The sequence below is a fragment of the Diabrotica virgifera genome, chromosome 6 (genome assembly GCF_917563875.1).
Source record: "Diabrotica virgifera virgifera chromosome 6, PGI_DIABVI_V3a".
Lineage (NCBI taxonomy): Eukaryota > Metazoa > Arthropoda > Insecta > Coleoptera > Chrysomelidae > Diabrotica > Diabrotica virgifera.
The window spans coordinates 122,627,012-122,647,296 of NC_065448.1; the positions used below are offsets into that span (position 1 = coordinate 122,627,012).

The window sequence follows — 20,285 nt, forward strand, 5'->3', positions numbered from 1 at the left end:
TTTGAAGTCGGCTTTATGACAAACAAGCTATTATTATAATTTGCATATTCGTTGTAAATTTTGAGATCAAAGATATATTCCATGTATCGTAGAAATTATGATAAGGTACTGTTATTTTAATTTTTATTTGTATACTTTGTTTTATTTGTTTCGAACTTTACGTGGTTCCTCTTCAGGTGGCAGTGCTAACTTTGATTTTTTTAAATGGGAAAGTACATCATGTGACACCTCATTTAAAAGCTTTTGAAAGACTGATTACAAAAATGTATCATACTTTAATCCTTTTTGAGACCGTAGGCGCAAAATTTCGGTCGAAATATTGTGAAATGTATTAATTTTTTTCGAATCCTGAGAAAACTAGTAAGTATGTTTGAAAAATTTAAACTCATAATGAAATATTACAATACTATCGAGGGTCAAAAGTCCCTGAGAACTTCTATAATGATTATTTTAATAAGTAACAGGGGTGAAAAAAAAAAAAGAAAATTTAGTCGGATTTTTTATTTAAAATATATCATTCAAAAGAAATTTTTGTTTATTCTAAGGGACTTTCAGCCCTCGGTAATATTGTAATATTTTGTCCTGCGTTTAAATTTTTAAAAAATACTTATTAGTTTTCTCAGGATTGGAAAAAAATTAATGCGTTTAAAAACAATTCGATCAAAATTTTGCGCCTACGCTCTTAAAAAGGATTAAAGTATTATACGTTTTTGTAATCAGTAGGTATTTCAAACACTTTTAAATGAGCTATCGCATGATGTACTTTCCCATTTAATAAAATCAAAGTTCTGCCTGTCACCTGAAGAGTGATCGCGTAAAGTTCGAAACATTGATGTTATAATATACTTTGATTATTTTAAAAATCGACCTGTCCGAGTGTTTTGCTTATGTGCTAGAGATAAATAGGTTATTAAGGGGGGGGGGAGTAACACTTATTCCAGCGCACTGTATCTTATTTGAACAGTCAATTTACATGTTATTTTTTTTAATTTCTTGTGACGTATCGTATAATGTGGGTTTAGCCAATAATCAAAGTTATGCCTTTACAAAACCATATTTTTTAAAAAATATAAGGAGTACCATGTGTCATAATTATTATAATCTCCTTTATAAACGTAAAAAAATTTGTTTAGTAAATATGTATTTCTTAAATCCACTCAATCATTGGAAAATGATTCATGGTATTTAAAAATATCTATTAACGACACTGTTATCGACAAAGTCGATCAAATTCAAACTTGTCATCATATTACACTTTTGTTTATTGTTAAAAATTAAATGACGGTTGTAAATTGTATTGATGTTATTTAATATTTTAGCAAAATACGTAATCAGCAAAAATCTTATTTTAAACATGCGAAACGTTTTTGCAATCACTACACTTGTTTAAACCTTTTGTTTTTTTGAAAACTCAGAAGTGATTTAGTGCCAGTTTGTTTCAAGGTTATATTTAATGCAGTGTCTGTAGAAAGTCGTCCTGGAAGTATTTTATTCAAATTTGGACTACCTGAAACTTGTCAAGTATTTTCCAATTTTACTGCATGCAAAACCATATATATTACTTTCATTCTACGCAAAATAGAGATCTTAATGAACATTTAATGTCGATAAATAATTTCGAGTATTCGAAATATTCCGTCCCACTTCTTTTAACACGTCCTGTATATACATATTAAATTAATTTAATTTGCCTTTGATAGAGTAAAATCCAATATTCCTATTGAACATAAAATACAGGAAATTAATTATTAAAAAAAACTAATGTGCTTGCTGCACTCTCTGATTGAACTCGAATAATGATGCGGCTGTATTTTCGTATTGCAACGAAATTGATTGGAGTACGAAGGGAACCATTCTCGTTGGAACTTTACCGCGCTGAGCAGATGGGACGTGAATTATAAATTGTAAAATTCCCTTTGCTTCCTTTGTCTCAGCATCCGTTATGGCTGGTAAATTGTAGAAGCCTCGGAGGTGTTACCAGAGAAGCTTCCCATTGTTTTCAGTCAGGTAGAATGTAGAATAACATTTTTGGATGTTGTTTTATGTGCTATTAGATTGAAAACTTAGTTTTTTGCTAGCAGTTGCCGCTAGGGCATCCCTGCCATTTCGTTCGTTGCAATCCGTGACAGCACGCCGGGGTTTGTAATAGTAGTTGGGTCAGAGAGAGCAGCATATGTGCCCCCTGATAAGAGACTAATAAGTTTCGAAACAAGTAGAGGTGCTTGCTGAACTCTCTGATTGAACTGGAATAATCATGCGGCTGTAGTTTCGTATTGCAACGAAATTGAAAATGGTCATTCATTTTTGAATTACATGTTTACTCTGATTGGGGTACGACGGGAACCATTCTCGTTGGAACTTTACCACGCTGAGCAGATGGGACGCGAATTATAAATTGTAAAATTCCCTCATCTTCCATAGTTTCAGCATCCGTTATAGCTTGTAAATTGTAGAAGCTTCGGAGGTGTTACCAGAGAAGGTTCCCATTGTTATCAGTCTGGTAGGATGTAGAATAACATTTTTTGATGTTGTTTTATGTGCTATTAGATTGAAAACTTAGTTTTTTGCTAGCAGTTGCCGCTAGGGCATCCCTGCCATTTCGTTCGTTGCAATCCGTGACTGCACGCCAGGGTTTATCCTAGTTGGATCAGAGAGAGCAGCATATGTGCCTCCTGATGAGAGACTAATAAGTTTCGAAACCGGTAGACATGCTTGCTGCACTCTCTGATTGATCTGAAATAATGATGCGGCTGTAGTTTCGTATTGCAATGAAATTGAAAATGGTTATTCATTTTTGGTAAATATTTTTAGTTTTCAAGCGATCGGAATTAAATATTAACGCCTCACTGTTTGAGACCCATTGATCATCTCTTAATTGCATATCGGCCGTCAGGGTAAAAGGACTTTAATAGATAATCTCTTGACAATACTTACCCATAGAGATTTTACTATGTTCGAGGATATATTGCAAATGCTGTATACAGGCATATGCCGTTCCTCTGTCACTTTCACATAGTCCCTCTCTATGAACTGATTGAACACTTGAATCGGCACTATTTAAGACACCGTCTTTCACTACATAATGAATAAGGTCCATGGCTCTTCTCATTTGGCAGAATACGGTATCACGATTTTCTCTTGCAGATGTACATTCTGGATGCCTCAAGCTTGTCTAGGAAAATAAAAAAAATGTATTAACGACTTTAAATGAATGTAGAAATATTAAATGGAAACCCCTTTGTAAGAAATGCGTATTTACGGAGTGTCGTCAAATAATTGTCAAATTTAATTTTAAATTATTTTTTATTTTGGGAACAAATTAAAGGTGAAAGCAAAATCCCAGATGCAGTCGAACCCACTTACTGGAATAGCCTTCGTGCCAAGCCAAAGGATTAATATGATGGGGATAGTAAAATTTATATTCGTTAAACCGGAATATTCCTATAACCGGTATTCCAATAAGCGGGTTCGGCTGTAATACCAATTTTATTTTTAAGCTCTGTCTTGGACAACGCAGAACAATTTAGAAACAAGCTTCCCAAAGAACTCCAGTCGCACTAGAAGATGCGACTTTAGTAAATCTGGCCACATCGCTGCGCGAAGTTGTTTCTCTACTCCCGATGTCCTCTAGCTGCGCCCAAGCCACTCCGCTTATCCGTTGCGATGCGCAGCATCCGTCCGAGATGGAGGTGCTAGCTGTTGATTCCAGTAAGTATGAGATTCGTTCTATAATTCGCTTTTTGCACGCGAAAGGGACACTACCCGTGGATATTCATTGTCATTTAACACAGGTGTGTGTCTATTCAATACGTCTAAATGGGTGCAGAGTATTAAGTACTGATCGAAGGAATTGTACATTGAAGAGCGGGGTAAAAAACTGTCAGTTGCGGAGATATCTCTCGAGATGATCCAACGCGAAGGCCTCAAAATACGAATATCATCGTCCGTAAGCTTGGATGTCTGGGAGTTCTCAAGAACAGCGGAAACAGCTTTCACTAAAAATTAGGGTAAAATAAGTGTGGTTTTCGATGGATAACGTGACTGTTTACATAAGTACGTAAACCTAACTGCCTTTTATGGTCGCTAGGCTATTGAAAACTGTTAAGAAGATAATGATGGACTGGTTGTCTCCAGTGGTTCACCAGTAGCAAAGAAGCTCAGAAAAACTTTTTTTTTCTGAGTAAGATGTCAAGTGTTATTTGGGATCGTAAGGACCGCTTCTCACCAATTTCACGGATCCTGGGCAACAATTAAGTCAGACTAATATCATGTCGGCGATGGTCCCCGTGACACCTGATATTGATATAAAATCAATAATAAAATCAGTACAAGTTCGATACAGGAGGTTTTGGGATTGCTGAACACTAATATCACGTCGACATACCTGGTGGTCATAATGGATCTCATCTGTAATTTTATAGGCATTCGAACAAAATCGGTACAACTCATTATTCGGCGGTTTTTGTGGATGCTGATCACGAATAATAACAGCGATGGTCTATGACACAACTGTTGATTAGGATGGACCTCAACTTCTGGAATTTTGCAGAAAATCAATTTTAAGATAAGATCAGTGCAAACTTGTGTCTCGGTATCTTGGTATCTCTCTCTATATCTTTTTAAGATCGATGGTCTCTGATACAACTGATGAGAAGAACCAACTGATTTGAATTTTTATAACATTACTGTAGACGAGTCGTATTTTTTGAATTAGGTGTTTCGGAAGCCATTAACGACAAAATATTTGTATTCGGCGATCCCAAAAACCTCCGAGTAACGAGTTGGCACTTCTTGTTTTGTATCGAATTTCTATAAAACTTCAGGAGATGAGGCCCATCTCTGTCACCTAGTGAGTCCGAGACCACCTCCGTCGTGATATTCGTGATCAGAGACGCCAAAAACTCCCAATTAAGGACTTTGCTCACTGATGTTTCATCTAATTTTCACAAAACTCCAAGAGATGGGGGCCGTCCTTATCACCAGATGCAACGCAGACCATCGCGATCATGATATTCGTAATATGCAGCTCCAAAAACTTCCAGAGTAATGAGTGTTAGATTTTCTAACATAAAGCTAATTACCATTTCTACTTATATAAGAATAAACACATCTGTCTTGCCAAACACTGCTTCCCGAGTGTGGTCGGCGATACAAGGACCCTTGCACTATGAAAACATTCGAGTTTAAGATACATCCTGTTTCCCAGGGTTTCGGTCGAAATTAAGAACAATTCCTATACCTTTAACTTAACCATGTGTGATTTAAACTGTCTCTTTGTTCAGATTTATGTTTCCTAAAATCAATAAGGAGCTTTGTCTCTGCAGGACAAAATTAAAGCTTCTGTTTCTTTCTGAAACGTAAATTAGACACACTTAGGACTTTGATAAATGAGTTCCCCTTCTTTTTGCTTTGAACCCGAAGGAAAGAGAAATCCTTATGTTTAGTCGGGTTTAATCTCTCAGTAACTTGTTAGCCACCCTGATGGCTAGACGCTCGCGTTTTTAACTCTACTCAGAATTTCTCTCGAATGATTACATTCTCACTTCACTGCTCGCATTTTCTCATTATCATTACTCGGATTTTCACGCGAATTAATTCTCTCACTCTTTATTAATCACATACTCGGCTCTTAAATCGCGGTTTACTTTACTATCAATTCTATGTACATAGCAAACGAATGTATGTTTTATGTGTTTTTGTTGTAGTAAACTCAATAATAATTATATTGTATAGTGCTTGTAAATAATAGTGATTGTGTTAATAAAATTATTATCCCATACGTATTTGAAACATTTCAACACCGATTTACACCTTGCTTCGACTCAATAAAGAATATCAGAGTCTAATTATATCAACCACTATAGAAGCTGGTTCCCCTCTTGTGTGAAGGACAAGATATATTCACCAGATCTTTTTTACCACTGGTGAAGCGTCCTGCACAATGAGTTTGCACTGATTTTGTATCGAATGTCCATAAAACTCTAGATGATACTCATTATGTACACCAGATGTCTCGAAGACCATCGCTGACTGATAATAGTGTTCAGCAACCATAACAACTCACGAGTAACGAGTTTGCATCAGGGATTCAGGTGCCTCGGACATCATAGTCGTTATAATATTCTTGTTCAGCGAGGCCAAAAACCCCTGGGTAGCAAAATTGAACACATTGTCGTCAATTATCACCGAATTAAAAATTTATTATTTTTCATCAATTCAAAGGGCATTTTGGGAAATGCATTTTACTTGTTCAATTATAAAATTTTTGTTTCGTCATCATGATTTTTCTTCACAAAGATTCCTAAGGCGCTTACAAATCGAAAGTTTCATTTAATTTCATCCACCTTCAAAAATTTGTTATAGACCTGGATCCCGTGTACCAAAAAATATTGATTAATAGTCGGACAAACTTTTATGTAAGGGTATACTGGAATAGGAGAAGTTTTAATTGTGGAACCGGTTACAGGTTTCGAACGTCAGACTACGACAACGTCACATGTATCGTCCCTTTCACCCTTGAACAACCTGCTAGTTTTCACAATCATAAACTTGTCAGGATGACACCTTCTACAATTAAAATCACATTCTACAATTAAAACTTCCCCTGTTCCAGTGTTCCCATACATCAAAGTTTGTCCGGCTAGACACCGTTAAGCTATTAACAAATTTTCAGCTTGCTATTCATCAACTCTTTTTGGTACGTGGGATCCAGGCCTATTAGGTTTATTGCTTTATTTCGTCGCGTTTTATTTTTTCATATATGATAATTAAAGACTGGATTATATGCAAAATGCATATGCATATATATGCTGCATATTTCTCATGTTTTTCATAAATGCATATGCCTTGCATATTTGGAGATTTAAGAGCATATAAATGCATATTTTGATGGGAATTTACTCTACCCCATTTAAAAATAAGGTATATATTAGTAACATCAACATCCATTAAAATAAAATGTGAAAGTAAATATTTTGCTGTTAAGCTCCTTTGTTGTTGTACCCATAAACATAATGGGCGTTATTTATAGCTGCAGGTATCATTATCCGGATATTTAAGATTTATAGACTTCTCAGAATTTACAAATTACCTAAGTAAATACCGATTATATTTTGAATAACATTACAAATATTACCTGTACTTTCTGCTGGTGTCGGCCAACTATGAATTATTCTGGGAAAACCAACCAAAACGAAATTTTAAGCATTTTAAGGGTAGGATAGATTATTTTATTTTATGAATGGTTAGTCTTAAATCAATCGCCGATTATTCAACTTTTGTGATTGCAAGTTATTGACTATACTGTGTAAAAAAATCATTTTATTATTATTGTGAAAATGCCTAAAGTAGCAAGGGAAAAATCAAGTCTTCTCAGAAGTTGGATTGGAAGTAACAATCATCTAAAAGTTATCGACAGTGAAAGTATGTTTTGCACCATTTGTGATAAAAAGGTAAGTTCTCCACTTCAATAGATTTTTAAACTTATCAAACTTCTTTGCACATCTATGTGTCTGTCTATTCTAAAATGACAAACCGTCCCATTTCTTCAAAAACTGTTTTTTAAAGTTCGCAACGGTTTGGCTTATACAGAGCGAGGTGTTGAGAGTGGCCCACCCTGTATACTACGGTACACTGACTGTACTTTATTGTTTGACGATTTCAATTTCACTTTGAGAAATAAAAAAAAATTGGGGGAGGTTTAAAAAGTTTGATCATTTTAATGTAGGTATCTATTTACGAAAACATCTAAAACATCATTATCATTATATTCCAGATTCCATGTCAAAAGAAATTCCAAGTAGTTCAACACATAAAAACTTCACTTCACCAAACTAAGCTATCAAAAAATGATAATAAACCTCGCCAGCAGATTCTACAGAACAGTTTGCAGATTCAGAATACGTCAGTTGGGCAAGAAACCTTTGCAAAGGATTTATGCCATTTTTTTTTGAACTGCAATATCCCTCTGCACAAGTTAGAACATAAATCGTGTCAAAACTTTTTAAAAACTTATTGCAAGATTAAAGATAAACCAGCTCAAATACCAAGTTCTTCAACTCTTCGGAAAAAATATGTCAGTGCATGTTACAAAGATGTGATGACGAGTATTAAAAATCAGTTAAAAGCCGAATATCTTTGGATTTCCGTCGACGAAACAACGGATACAAAGGGTCGACAAATTGCGAATCTAATTGTTGGAGTTCTTAACGACTCTGGCGATTTTAAAAACTCATACTTAATTAGTGTAAAATGTTTGGAAAAAACAAACTATGCTACAATAGCTAGATTTGTTAACGAATCCCTAACAAATTTTTTTTTACCTGATCAAGTACCATTTGAAAAAATATTATTAATGCTTAGTGATGCCGCCTCATATATGATGAAAGCTGCATCCAATCTTAAAATCTTTTTCCCTAATTTAATTCACTGTACATGTTTGGCGCACGGCCTAAACAGAGTTGCAGAGAAAGTTAGAATTGAATTTCCCAATGTAAACACCTTAATAAATAATGTAAAAAAAGTATTTCTGAAAGCACCACTACGTGTACATGTATATAGGGAGATGCTTCCCGATATTCCTTTACCACCAGAACCAGTATTAACCAGATGGGGAACTTGGCTTAAAAGTGCTATATTTTTATCTGAACACTACGACGACATCAAAAGCGTTATTTCAAGTTTTGATCCGACTTGTACCGCTATTGATAACTGTCAAAATATTTTTAAAGAAAAGTCTATTAAAAATCAATTGTTGTATATAAAATCGAATTTCGATATCATTGAAAGTTCAATTACAAAATTAGAGGCTCAAAATTTATGTCTTCACAATAGTATGTCTATTGTTGATTCGGTTAAACAGAAAATAACAAATCTGAATGGGGAAATTGGAGTAAAAATTAAAGATAAACTTGATGACGTTTTAAACAAAAATGAGGGTTTCACTTTATTGCGTTCAATAAATAATATAATCAATTTTGGAAACTTCGATGAAAATATTAATATGGATCCGTCTCTAATAGCAAAGTTTAAATATGCCCCAATTACATCTTGTGACGTTGAGAGATCTTTTTCTGCCTATAAACAAATATTAACAGATAGAAGACATAATATTAGTTTAGAAAATATGAATCAATATATGATTATTTATTGTAACAATAAAAATATGTAAATTTGTTTTATTGTACTCTTTTTATAATATTAGTTTAGAAAATATGAATCAATATTGTAACAATAAAAATATGTACATTTATTTTATTGTACTCTTATTTATCTTGTGGTCAAAATAAAATATTTTGCCGTTTTATTTGTCACAAAACCTCAAGTTAAAAAAATATATTAAGAAATAATAATACAATTTGGTTTAAATTCAAACCTATTTATTTATTTTTATTATTTTTTATTTATTTATGTATTTAACGTAAACCATAAAATTATTCATATAAAAATAAGTGCATATATAAATGCATATTTGCATGTTAATTGTGCATATTCAGCTTGTTTTAAAATGCATATTGCATGCATATTTTAGACATTTTTTAGTGCATATTTTCCAGTCTCTAATGATAATATACATAGGAAGAATGTTTATATACCATGTTACCAGAAACGGCAATTTAAGATTTGAAAATTTAAATACTTACTTTACTAGAAGTTAGCAACATCATCGTCGATCTTTCTAATACTTGTCTAGCAGCAGCCATTTGGGCTCTTCTCCTTTCGTCTTTGAGGTCGTTCTGTCTATCACCCGTTAAATGCGCTAATTCAACCATTTCAGCACCAAACTGACTAAACGCTTTGACAAATTCTGTGAAGTTGCTCACGGATTCTAATCGGTCTAAACTGTGTGACACCTAAAAATTGATTTTTTTTTAAATTTTTGGTAATGACTGTATAACATTTTGGTATAAAGTTAAATATACATTTTATTATGTTGCACGAATATTAATATCTTTAGACATGTTTAACAGTTCATTCGTTCTACTAGTAATTGTAAAATAGTTTTGAAAACTCACACTATAAATTATTTTTAATTTACCAATTACTATACGCTATGAGCTCGTAGGTAGAGGGGATAATTAAAAATTCGGGAGCGCCAGTAGTGACAAGTCTGTAAGCTTTTAATGGAAATTTGACATAAATGTCACAGTGATTAATTTAAAATATTGAAATTAAAAACATTAATAGGAAATAATATTAGTTGGTCAAAGCTGTGGTGTATATTTTTACATTAAGTATACTTACGTTTTAAATACTGAGTATTTAAAACAGCACAACAGAGTAGAGAAAAATAACAACGACAAAGTAGTTGGAAGGATATGGAGAAGATAACACAAACAATAACGGAGAAAGGTTAATACATATCTGCGACCAGAATGGACTTAAAATAATGAATGTATATTTCCAGCACAGAAATATTCATAAATATACGTGGACTCAGGAAACACGCAACTTAAAATCAGTTATAGACTATGTCATTCTTAAACAGAAAAGTCGACTTAAAACAACAGATGTGAGAGCATGTAGAGGACCAATTTGTGGCAGTGACCACTATCTCCTACGTTCAGATATTTCATTTCCACCGAAAATAGAAAAAGAAACGCCGCAAGGTAATCATTCAAATGAAGAGCTCCAAGAAGTACGATACAATTTGAATAGTTTACACCAAGAAAGTGTTAAAAACCTATATAAACGTAGACTGGAAGAAAAACTAATTAAAACGGAAGATAATACCAGAAATATGAATCAGTCATACGAAAACATCAAAGAATGTATACACGCCGCTGCCTTAGAAGCACTAGGAGGATATGAAAAACCGTACATCGAAAACCGTATTGGTGGGATCAAGATATTTCGCAGGAAATAACAAAGAAAAGAGAATTGTATCAAAAATATATGAACACAAAAAACTTGGAAGACAGAATACATTATAAAAGACTGCAAGCGAGGGTTAGAAGAAAAATATGTCAAAAGAAAAACGAATCCTGGACAAAAAAATGTACCATGCTAAATACATACATAGGTGGAAGAAAAAGTTCAGAAAGTTGGAAACTATTAAAAAATTTTAGAAACGACAGAAAGAAAGACATTATTCAGTCCATATCACCACAAACTTGGGAAGGATACTTTGAAGATTTACTAACAAAGACAAGAGAGCCCTTCAAACAGATACCATCCAACGGTATACAAGGCGTCTGGTTGATAGGATCACAAATCAGAATAAATGAGAGAGAAGTCAAAACCATATGCAAACAGTCACCTGGCCCAGGAAATATAGCTCTGGAACTCATCAAATATGGACCTAAGGTTCTAATTAAGCGGCTAATACAACTTTTCCTGCAATGCTTGAATAACCATGAAATACCTGAAGAATGGAAAGAGTCACATCTGAGCACTATCCACAAAAAGGGAGATAAATCAAAACCTGAAAGCTGTAGAGGAATTGTGGTCACTAGTAGTATCAGCAGAATATATGGAAAACTTATTAAAAATCGAATAGAAGGAGAATACCAAAATATGGAAGGCGAAGAACAGGCTGGTTTTCGCGCAGGTCGATCTACAATAGATCATGTTTTCTCCATTACTCAGATAATTGAAAAGAAGTTTTTAAGCCTCGAAATGAGTATTTTCGCATTTTTCAGATTATAAATCGCCTATAACTGGAAAACTATCCATTTTTTTTGACAAAATTACAAGATACCTTTCTTGTTTAAAATAACCCAAAAAACCTAAAAATATACGTTCCAGAGCAAAAAAACGTGATCGTTTGTATTTGTTTAGAAAAATTGTTTAAACAATTTATGCCCAAAAATTCCGCCCGGCACCCTTCAGATTTGTTTAAAGAGGACATTTTTTAATATGAATCCAAAAAGAAATCGAATCAGAAATTTTTTCAGACGGGAGCGGTCTCACCACATGGACTAATAGGGGAAAATGCAACGACTATAGACGTGTCATATTAATTCAATGGAAATTACACGTCTATAGACGTTCTATCCGTCAACGTATTAAGGGTTAAATATATTTAGAAATAACGATACTCACTACTCCTTAATAAAAAATACTTTATCTTTAACGAAAAAGAATTTCCCGTATTCGGCTGTATATCACTAATAACAAAAAATTAATTAAAATCCTTTACAAAAGATATATTTACATTAAACATTACCCTTTCGGGTTACATAATAGAACGTTTTCGGAATAGCAATTCCATCATCACTGCTACTTACACGTATACGTCATGTTTTGAGCCACCAAAATATCTGGATGAAAACCTTTAAATGTTATCAAGCTATTATAAGGTTACATTTTTGTATAAAATAATAAATATGTGATATTTAAACTTTTCCTCGATTTTACATCAAAGCAACGTAGAATACGAACTAAGGCTTAGAACTTCACAACACGGACTCTAGATAGCAACAACATAGAGTTAGAGAACTACTCTAATTGGTTTAAAGTTAAAAATCTATATTGGTTCTCATGCGGACTTTTTGCAAATATTTGTTTGAATTGTTGGAAATTAACGTTAAAGTGTAGTTTTAACTCACACAATGAAGACATTTTTTAAAATTTTTTTTATTATAGTAATTTTTTTATTTACATCTCATTTTAATTACTACCATCAAAAATTCCGTAGTCTTCTACTGTAGCAAATTGTAAATGAAGCCCGGATTTGCACAAAAACTAATTTTTAATGCAGCCATATTACAGATTAATCAAACTGTCGTCACCAGATGCGATTCTAAAAATAAAATTATTTAAAAGCAAAGCGGCTGTTAAGGGTAAACTGTTATAAATGATATTTATTAAATTATTGGTAACTTTAAAAGGGTACTATTGATTTTTAATTTTTTTTAATACATTGAAGTGAATACTAGATAACTATTGGTACGGTAAATTAATTAGAGTCACATTATATTATCATCAATATATTTTGTGGCATCAGTTAAATCCTGTCTGAGTTACTGATCCCAATATAATACCACGCTCTACAAAATAAGTTATCAATCGAAGTAGCACAGAAAACTACAATATATCGTTCCCATACCACCAGATTGACAACAGGTGGAATACTTTCTTTGGTTACAACCTCCCGAGATTTTCAAAAATTATAAATCATACAGGATGCTGAAAAAATTAAGATGAAAGAATTTTAAATAATTCACAACCCATCTGCTCAGCGTGGTAAAAGTTCCAACAAGAAAGATTCCTTAGTACTCAACAAAAGAGTAAATGAATTAAAATGTATAAACATTTTCAATTTCTTAGCAACACGAAAATGCAGCAGCTGCATAATACTCTGGTTAAATCAGAGAGTGCAGGAAGAGTCTATACCGGTTTCGGAGGTTTTTTCCTCCTCATCAGTAGTCCCATATCCTCTTCTCTCCGATTTCCCCAGGCATCACACTTTGGGCCTTTCCGAATTGCAAAGAACGAAATGCCGTGGATGAACTAGAGCCATCTACCGAAAAGCAAAATAAGTATCACAGTATCGAAGTATCGAAGTATCACAGAAAACGACAATAAATATCGTTCCCATATTACCAGATTGACAACAGGTGGAATACTTTCTTTGGTTACAACCTCCCGAGATTTTCAAAAATTATATTTACTCTACCTTATTTATTACTTCCAAATATATTGATGGTAAAATTCATAGATATGACACTCAAAAAGTATTATAATATGCCATATTTCTAGAAATTACAAGGTAGCATATCTTGGTGCATAATGTATATTGATGATGTACCTATTGTTAGGGGGTAATGCTAGCAGGGATTCAAAACAAACACTGGAACAGCTGAGACAAGCTCTTGAGGAAAATATTGAAATAGTTGGAATGTTCATTTAAAGATATAGTAACTATAAATAAAATGGTAAATGTAATGCAATGAAATGGTTGTAAAAAGTAATAGTTTTATCTGCGGATTATCTATGACGAATTACTGGATCTAGTTTGGATGACTAAACAAAACATGCTAGCAATACGTTGCTACAAGTAGGTTTTTAAGAGAAACAAATTAAAATAAAAAAAATTTATACTTCTATTTTTATAATTTCTACGAAACAAATATATTTTAAACGTTTTACGTCATTTTTTATAAACTGGAGCGTCCCCATAATTGCCTTTCTCGTGAGGAATCGTAAAGACTCTAAAAAACGTCGTTTCTAGACAAAAAACTTATACTTTAATCTTTTCATGAGCTCTGGCATTTCGATTGCCTGCTGTATTTTCGTAAAATTTTAAAATCATTAAAAACGGTAAATTCTCGATAAATAATGTTCTGACATTTTTTGACGAACTGGAGCGCCCCAGCAATAGCTTTTCCCTTGAGGAATTGCAGAAAATCTAAAAAACGTTTTTCTACAGAATTTTAAAGAAGTATAACTTCCAACGTGCTTACAAAGTACACACACATTCTTTTTTTCTATATTATGAAGTCCAAAAATGTATTATATAAAAACTATTTAAAAAGTCAGTACAACTATAAACTCACTTTTGTCTCTGTTCTCACAACTTTTAAAACACAACTTAACATAACCATAATAATAAAAATGACAACACATTCTACCACAGCCGCCATACTGGATAATTTGTGACATGACATTTGAACACCCAATCAGAGCAAACGTATAACTGATCTGCGCGTAGCACCAACTCATTCATTCACTCCCAATCGCGCCTAAAGTGTTAATAACTTCAATAAAAAAAATAATACCCTAGGACATCAAGAGTAAAAATAATAGTAAAAAGTAAAAAATTAAGAAAATCAATGGGAAAGTCCCCGTAGCTGGCTGTATACCATAGTTAAAAAACCATACTGAAGTAAAAACTTCTTTTGTATATTGGTATAAAAAGTTTTATTAAAAAACATAAAAGTCCTCCAAAAGGATTTGCAAAACGTTTTCAATCTGAATCAGATCATCCTCAGTGCGTTCTGCTTCACAAAAGAAACTAGCAACTTATTTAAAAGGTTACATCGATATAAATGGTTTACATAACAATTAAGTGATATTTGTAGCGACTCCAAGTCGATGTTACAAGATGAAATGTGCTAGGAGTGCTCAAAGGGCAACATGGTTCCCTGCTCGTTAAGAACTCGTGGTTCTTGCCAGTTGAATGGACACAGACCAACTGTGAGAGTTGGTCTGTGTCCATTGAACTGGCAAGAACCACGAGTTCTTAACGAGCAGGGAACCATGTTGCCCTTTGAGCACTCCTAGCACATTTCATCTTGTAACATCGACTTGGAGTCGCTACAAATATCACTTAATTGTTATGTTAACCATTTATATCGATGTAACCTTTTAAATAAGTTGCTAGTTTCTTTTGTGAAGCAGAACGCACTGAGGATGATCTGATTCAGATTGAAAACGTTTTGCAAATCCTTTTGGAGGACTTTTATGTTTTTTAATAAAACTTTTTATACCAATATACAAAAGAAGTTTTTACTTCAGTATGGTTTTTTAAAAAATTAAGGCTTTACTATTTTAATGTGTTCAATATCTTTAGCAATATCCGACAATATAAATAATTTAAATAAAATATTAGTAAATTTATGGTTTACTTAGCTTATAGTTAAAGACGTGGGAGCGGATTTTGTTCGTGATAAGTAATATGCAAAAACTTTATGGGGACATGTTGAATTAGTTGTGTACAACGGGCAGAAACCAGAGTGCGGGACGAGGGTAGTTATAAGGGTTCAAAGTCGCGGTTTTTATTATTTTTTTTGTGATGCTCATGATCGAGAGAGTGCACAAACATTTTGGGAATAAATAGGTCATGACGTAACTAAGAAAAATCTCCAGGGGCGGAACGCTGCGTGGCCAACAAAGAGTTGGGGGCAGGGGTGAATATAAAAAGTATAAGGGTTTTTTTGTGACGTTCCTGATTGATATAGTACACCAAAATTTGGGAATAAGTAGACCATGACCTAACTAGGTAAAATCGCGGCTTTTATTACGTTTTTTTGGACGCTCATGATCGAGATAGTGCACCAAAATTTGGGAATAAGTAAGTTATGACGTAACTAAGTAAAATCTCCAGGGGCGGAACGTTGCGTGGTCGACAAAGGGGTGAGGCAAGGGATGAATATAAAAATTATAAGGGATTTTTTGTGACGTTCGTGATCGAGATAGTGTACCAAAATTTGGGCATAAGTAGATCGTGATATAGCTAAGTAAAATCTCCAGGAGTGGAATGCTATTCCCAAATTTTGGTGCACTATCTCGATCATGATCCTCACAAAAAAAAAATAATAAAAACCGTGGCTTTGACCCATTATAACTACCTTTGTCCCCTAGCTCTGGTTTCCGCTCCTTGAGATTTTAAAACCTTTTTATATACTTGGCTTGGTCTTTGACACTATCTACACAAATTTTATAACCCATTTTAAAAATAGTTCCATGTTTCTTAGACACCTGAAATTTTCAGAATAGGTCAGAACTAGCTGGCAATGCAATATTTAATTGCTATTATATGAATAAAGCAATTTTTTAATTTCAAACTATTTTAAAAATGTGACTAATGCAATGACATTTAAATTCCATTTTAAAGTACGTTAATAAATCGATAAGTGGTAGCTCAGTGGTAGAGCATTAGACTGGAGATCGAGAGGTCCTGAGTTCGATTCCCGGCTGTTGCGTACATTTTTTTATTTTTTTTAATAAATGATTAAAATTAATACACCTAAAATTAATATTTTATAAGTTAATAATTATTATACAGCGTGTCCCAAAATTAGCTAAACGATCGAATATTTCGCGAACCAAACATCGGATCGAAAAAACAATAAACACGTTTTCAATAATTTTTCAAAATCTATCCAATGACACCAAACGCGATCCCCCACTCCACTCCATGGAGGTGGGGTGGGGGTGTTACTTTAAAATATTAACCCATTAGTGCCTAGCCCTAACTAGTAACTAACCCTTTAGTTTAAGAGAAAAAATTCGAAATATCGACATTCGTGAAATAACAAAGATTACTGATGTCGCAGAACGTATAGCAAGGCTCAAGTGGCAATGGGTAGGACATGTTGCCCGAGATAATCCCGAAAAATGGACACAGAGACTAACAAACTGGAGACCAAGAGAGAACAGGCGAGGAGTAGGCAGACCGCAGAAGAGGTGGGCAGATGATATCAAACAAGTCGCGGGCAAACAGTGGATGAGAATTGCCAAGAGTAGAAATCGATGGAAGCAAATGGAAGAGGCCTATGTCCAGCAGTGGACGAACACAGGCTGAAGAAGAAGAAGAAGAAGAAGAAGAAGAAGAAGAAGTGCCTAGCGTTACAATTATGTGGCGGCAAAGTGGTGCCATCTAAATAGATCCTGTGTCGCATACGTCGCAAATTTTCAGTTGAAAACAGGTCAGTTCTTGTCGGAAGGTTACAGTGTTTACATTGTTTAAAGTGTGATATTTTATTAGAACTTTAATTTGAATCTCTGCCTCGATAAAATATAACAAAACAAATAAAGCTTCAAATAATGGACTTCGTCGATAAAGAGTAAGTATATAAATCTCATTTTGTATAATAACGTTAATATTAGAAAACAAATAGTAAAAGTAGATATAAATACATGTTTTTTGTATAAAAAAGCTTTGATATTTTTTCAAATAAAAAAGTTACTAGGTTAGGAAGTTGACTGTTACATATTTGTAACGCTAGGATGTAATGTAAGCATATTTTACAGTTATTTTGCACCGATGTATTATGTGTTTGGTTTTCATTGTATGGTATTTTTAGTAACATTTTTCGAAACATTAATATACAGAGTGACTATAGAACTTAAGGAAATTTAAAAATGCATTAATTTAAAAATGCAGTATGTACTTACTAAGTTGTTTTTTTATTTCAGAGGCCTTGCTGCAGTTCTTCAAAGAGGCCTGACTGTTCAAGAAGCTATCGATATAGCCTTTGAAGAATACGACGGGATAGATTTGGACAATTTGAACAAACGTCAGCTACTTGCCGATGCAGAAGTTAGAACTACTAATGGAATTATACTAGGAGAAGATGATTCTATTCAACCGTCAGAATCGACATAAGGTAACATTTTTTTGACAAATGATGATATCGATATTACACCTGCTCATTTGGTATATCCAAAAGTTTCTGCAGCTCAGGATTGGGTTTCGGGAGATTTCACATATAAAATGGGTGACACTGATCGAATGGATCAGAACGTTGGACAGTACAGGATTCAAATGAGAAACAAGAAATGGTACTGGCCATTGTTTACATGGCTTCTTGATGTTTCAGTCAATAACGCGTGGTGTTTGTATCGAAAATCAAACAACTCTCAGATGTCCCAAATAGACTTTCGAAGGGTTATCGTGAAAGTTTATTTGAAGAAATATTCGTCACCGCCCAAAGGTACTGGCAGAACTCCATCTTCTAATGCGCAAAGAGCAGCCGATGGAATTAGGTATGACAAGATGGACCACCTAGTGGATAAAATTCCAAACGACAAAAGAAGGCGCTGTGCTGGAACATCTTGCAAAAGTTCAACACGCACGATGTGTAGGAAATGTAACGTAGGTCTTTGTATTGATTGTTTCGTTACCTATCACACAAACCAAAATGTTTAAATTCCTTTTTGTTTATTTTCCGTATTTAAATGAATAAAACTGTTTGCAGTTATATTTTGTATTTTTTGCACCCATTAGCTCCTAGCGTTACATATATGTAACGTCATATATTGAGTGATATATAAACCCGAATGCATAAATTCATTTGTTTTTATGTTTTTAATAAAACTGCTCCCAAAAAAATATTAGTATCACATTAAAAACTGGAAAAAAATAATCTGGGCACTAATGGGTTAAATAGAAACCCCCATTTTTTACTTTAGATATGTATTCCTTATGTAAAAGTAGGCAACTTTTATTTAAGACATTTTTTCGAAATATGGATAGATGGCGCTATAATCGGAAAAAACAATTTATTGTGATACCATAGGTAAGCTATAGAAACGCTCTAATATCTCGAGAAATACACCTTCAAAAGAAAAACAAAACAAACACGTTTTTAATTTTTTCTAAAAACCTATCAAATAACACCAAACATGACCCTCCAACCCACCTCCTTCAGGTGGGGTGGGGGTTAAATTTAAAATGTTAAATGGCAACATATATTTTTATTGTAAATTTGAATTAATCATAAAAAATAAGCAACATTTATTTAAAACATTTTTTAGAATTTTTGATAGATGGCGCTATAATTGGAAAAAGAAGATTTATTAGCGCCATCTATCAACAATTCTAAAAATTGTTTAGAATAAATGTTGTTTAACTTTTTATGACGAATCCAAATCTGCAATAAAAAATTCGGGTTGCTATTTAAGATTTTGGAGTTACTACTTGTGGAGTGGGGGTAGGGTGGGTCGGTTCTCTACTTTTTTATGCCTGTAGTGAAAAAAGTTGCCAAGTGGTCTAGAATGAATAGTGATTATTTAAATTTTTTTTATTTTAAAATCTGCCCCCCCCCCCCGCCGACCCCTAAAAAAATAAAAATTTAATTCTTACATTAATGAAGCCAGATGCTTCAAACGACTGAAAATTGCTTCAAATGCACTAAAAAAATAATTATTTAATTTAAACAACCTTAAACCTCCTGCCAGCTAAATTTGTTGAGTTCCAGAACTACCTTATTACCCCTAAGCACTCAACGTCTACACCGCCTATCCTAAACTATGTACTTTACTGGCCTTCACTTGACCCGTCTGTGTTTTTAAAACCATGACGGAGAGACATAAAGTATTAACATGGCAGACAATTCGTGATCCTGAATTTGATGAACCTGCCGCTTTACGTGAAACAGTGCTCCCGTGTTACGGTGACGTTATGCGATATTTTTTCCATATCCAAAAAGACGTATCCGGCAGTGGTGAAGGTAAAAATAAAACAGTTACCGAAATAATTAAGACTGTTGTGAACAAAACTCAACAAATTTGGATGAAAGCAAGTTTTATATCAGACCAGCAATGTATTGCCTTGTTAAAAAAATTCATCAACAATTCATGAACATTAAAAAGTACTTACGAAAACAAGTGATGCTGCAAAAAGTAGCTTCAAAATTTTTGCGATGAGGCTAATACTAAGCTCTTTGATATTTAAAAGTGCAAATGTACCGCTTTTTCCTTGTGTATTTGTAAGAAATCGAACAAAGTTCCAAAAATAGAACAGGCTTTCCTAAATGACCAAAGAACTACACGATTGATGTTTATCGGGCAAGTAGACCCAAAACAAGTAAAAAATTGCAGAAAAATCATGGAGAAAA

General features: G+C 33.6%; 1 protein-coding gene across 1 annotated transcript in view; it reads right to left on the minus strand.

Annotated features, from left to right (window-relative positions):
* The window catches only part of LOC114335921 (alpha-catulin), a 251,727-nt gene that overhangs the window by 174,952 nt on the left and 56,490 nt on the right, over positions 1-20,285 (minus strand). Inside the window, exons 4-5 of the mRNA XM_050653033.1 lie at positions 9,642-9,851; positions 2,935-3,172 (exon numbers count right to left, since the gene is read on the minus strand). Of these exons, the coding sequence (XP_050508990.1) occupies positions 2,935-3,172; positions 9,642-9,851 (448 nt within the window). The remainder of the gene's footprint in view (positions 1-2,934; positions 3,173-9,641; positions 9,852-20,285) is intronic.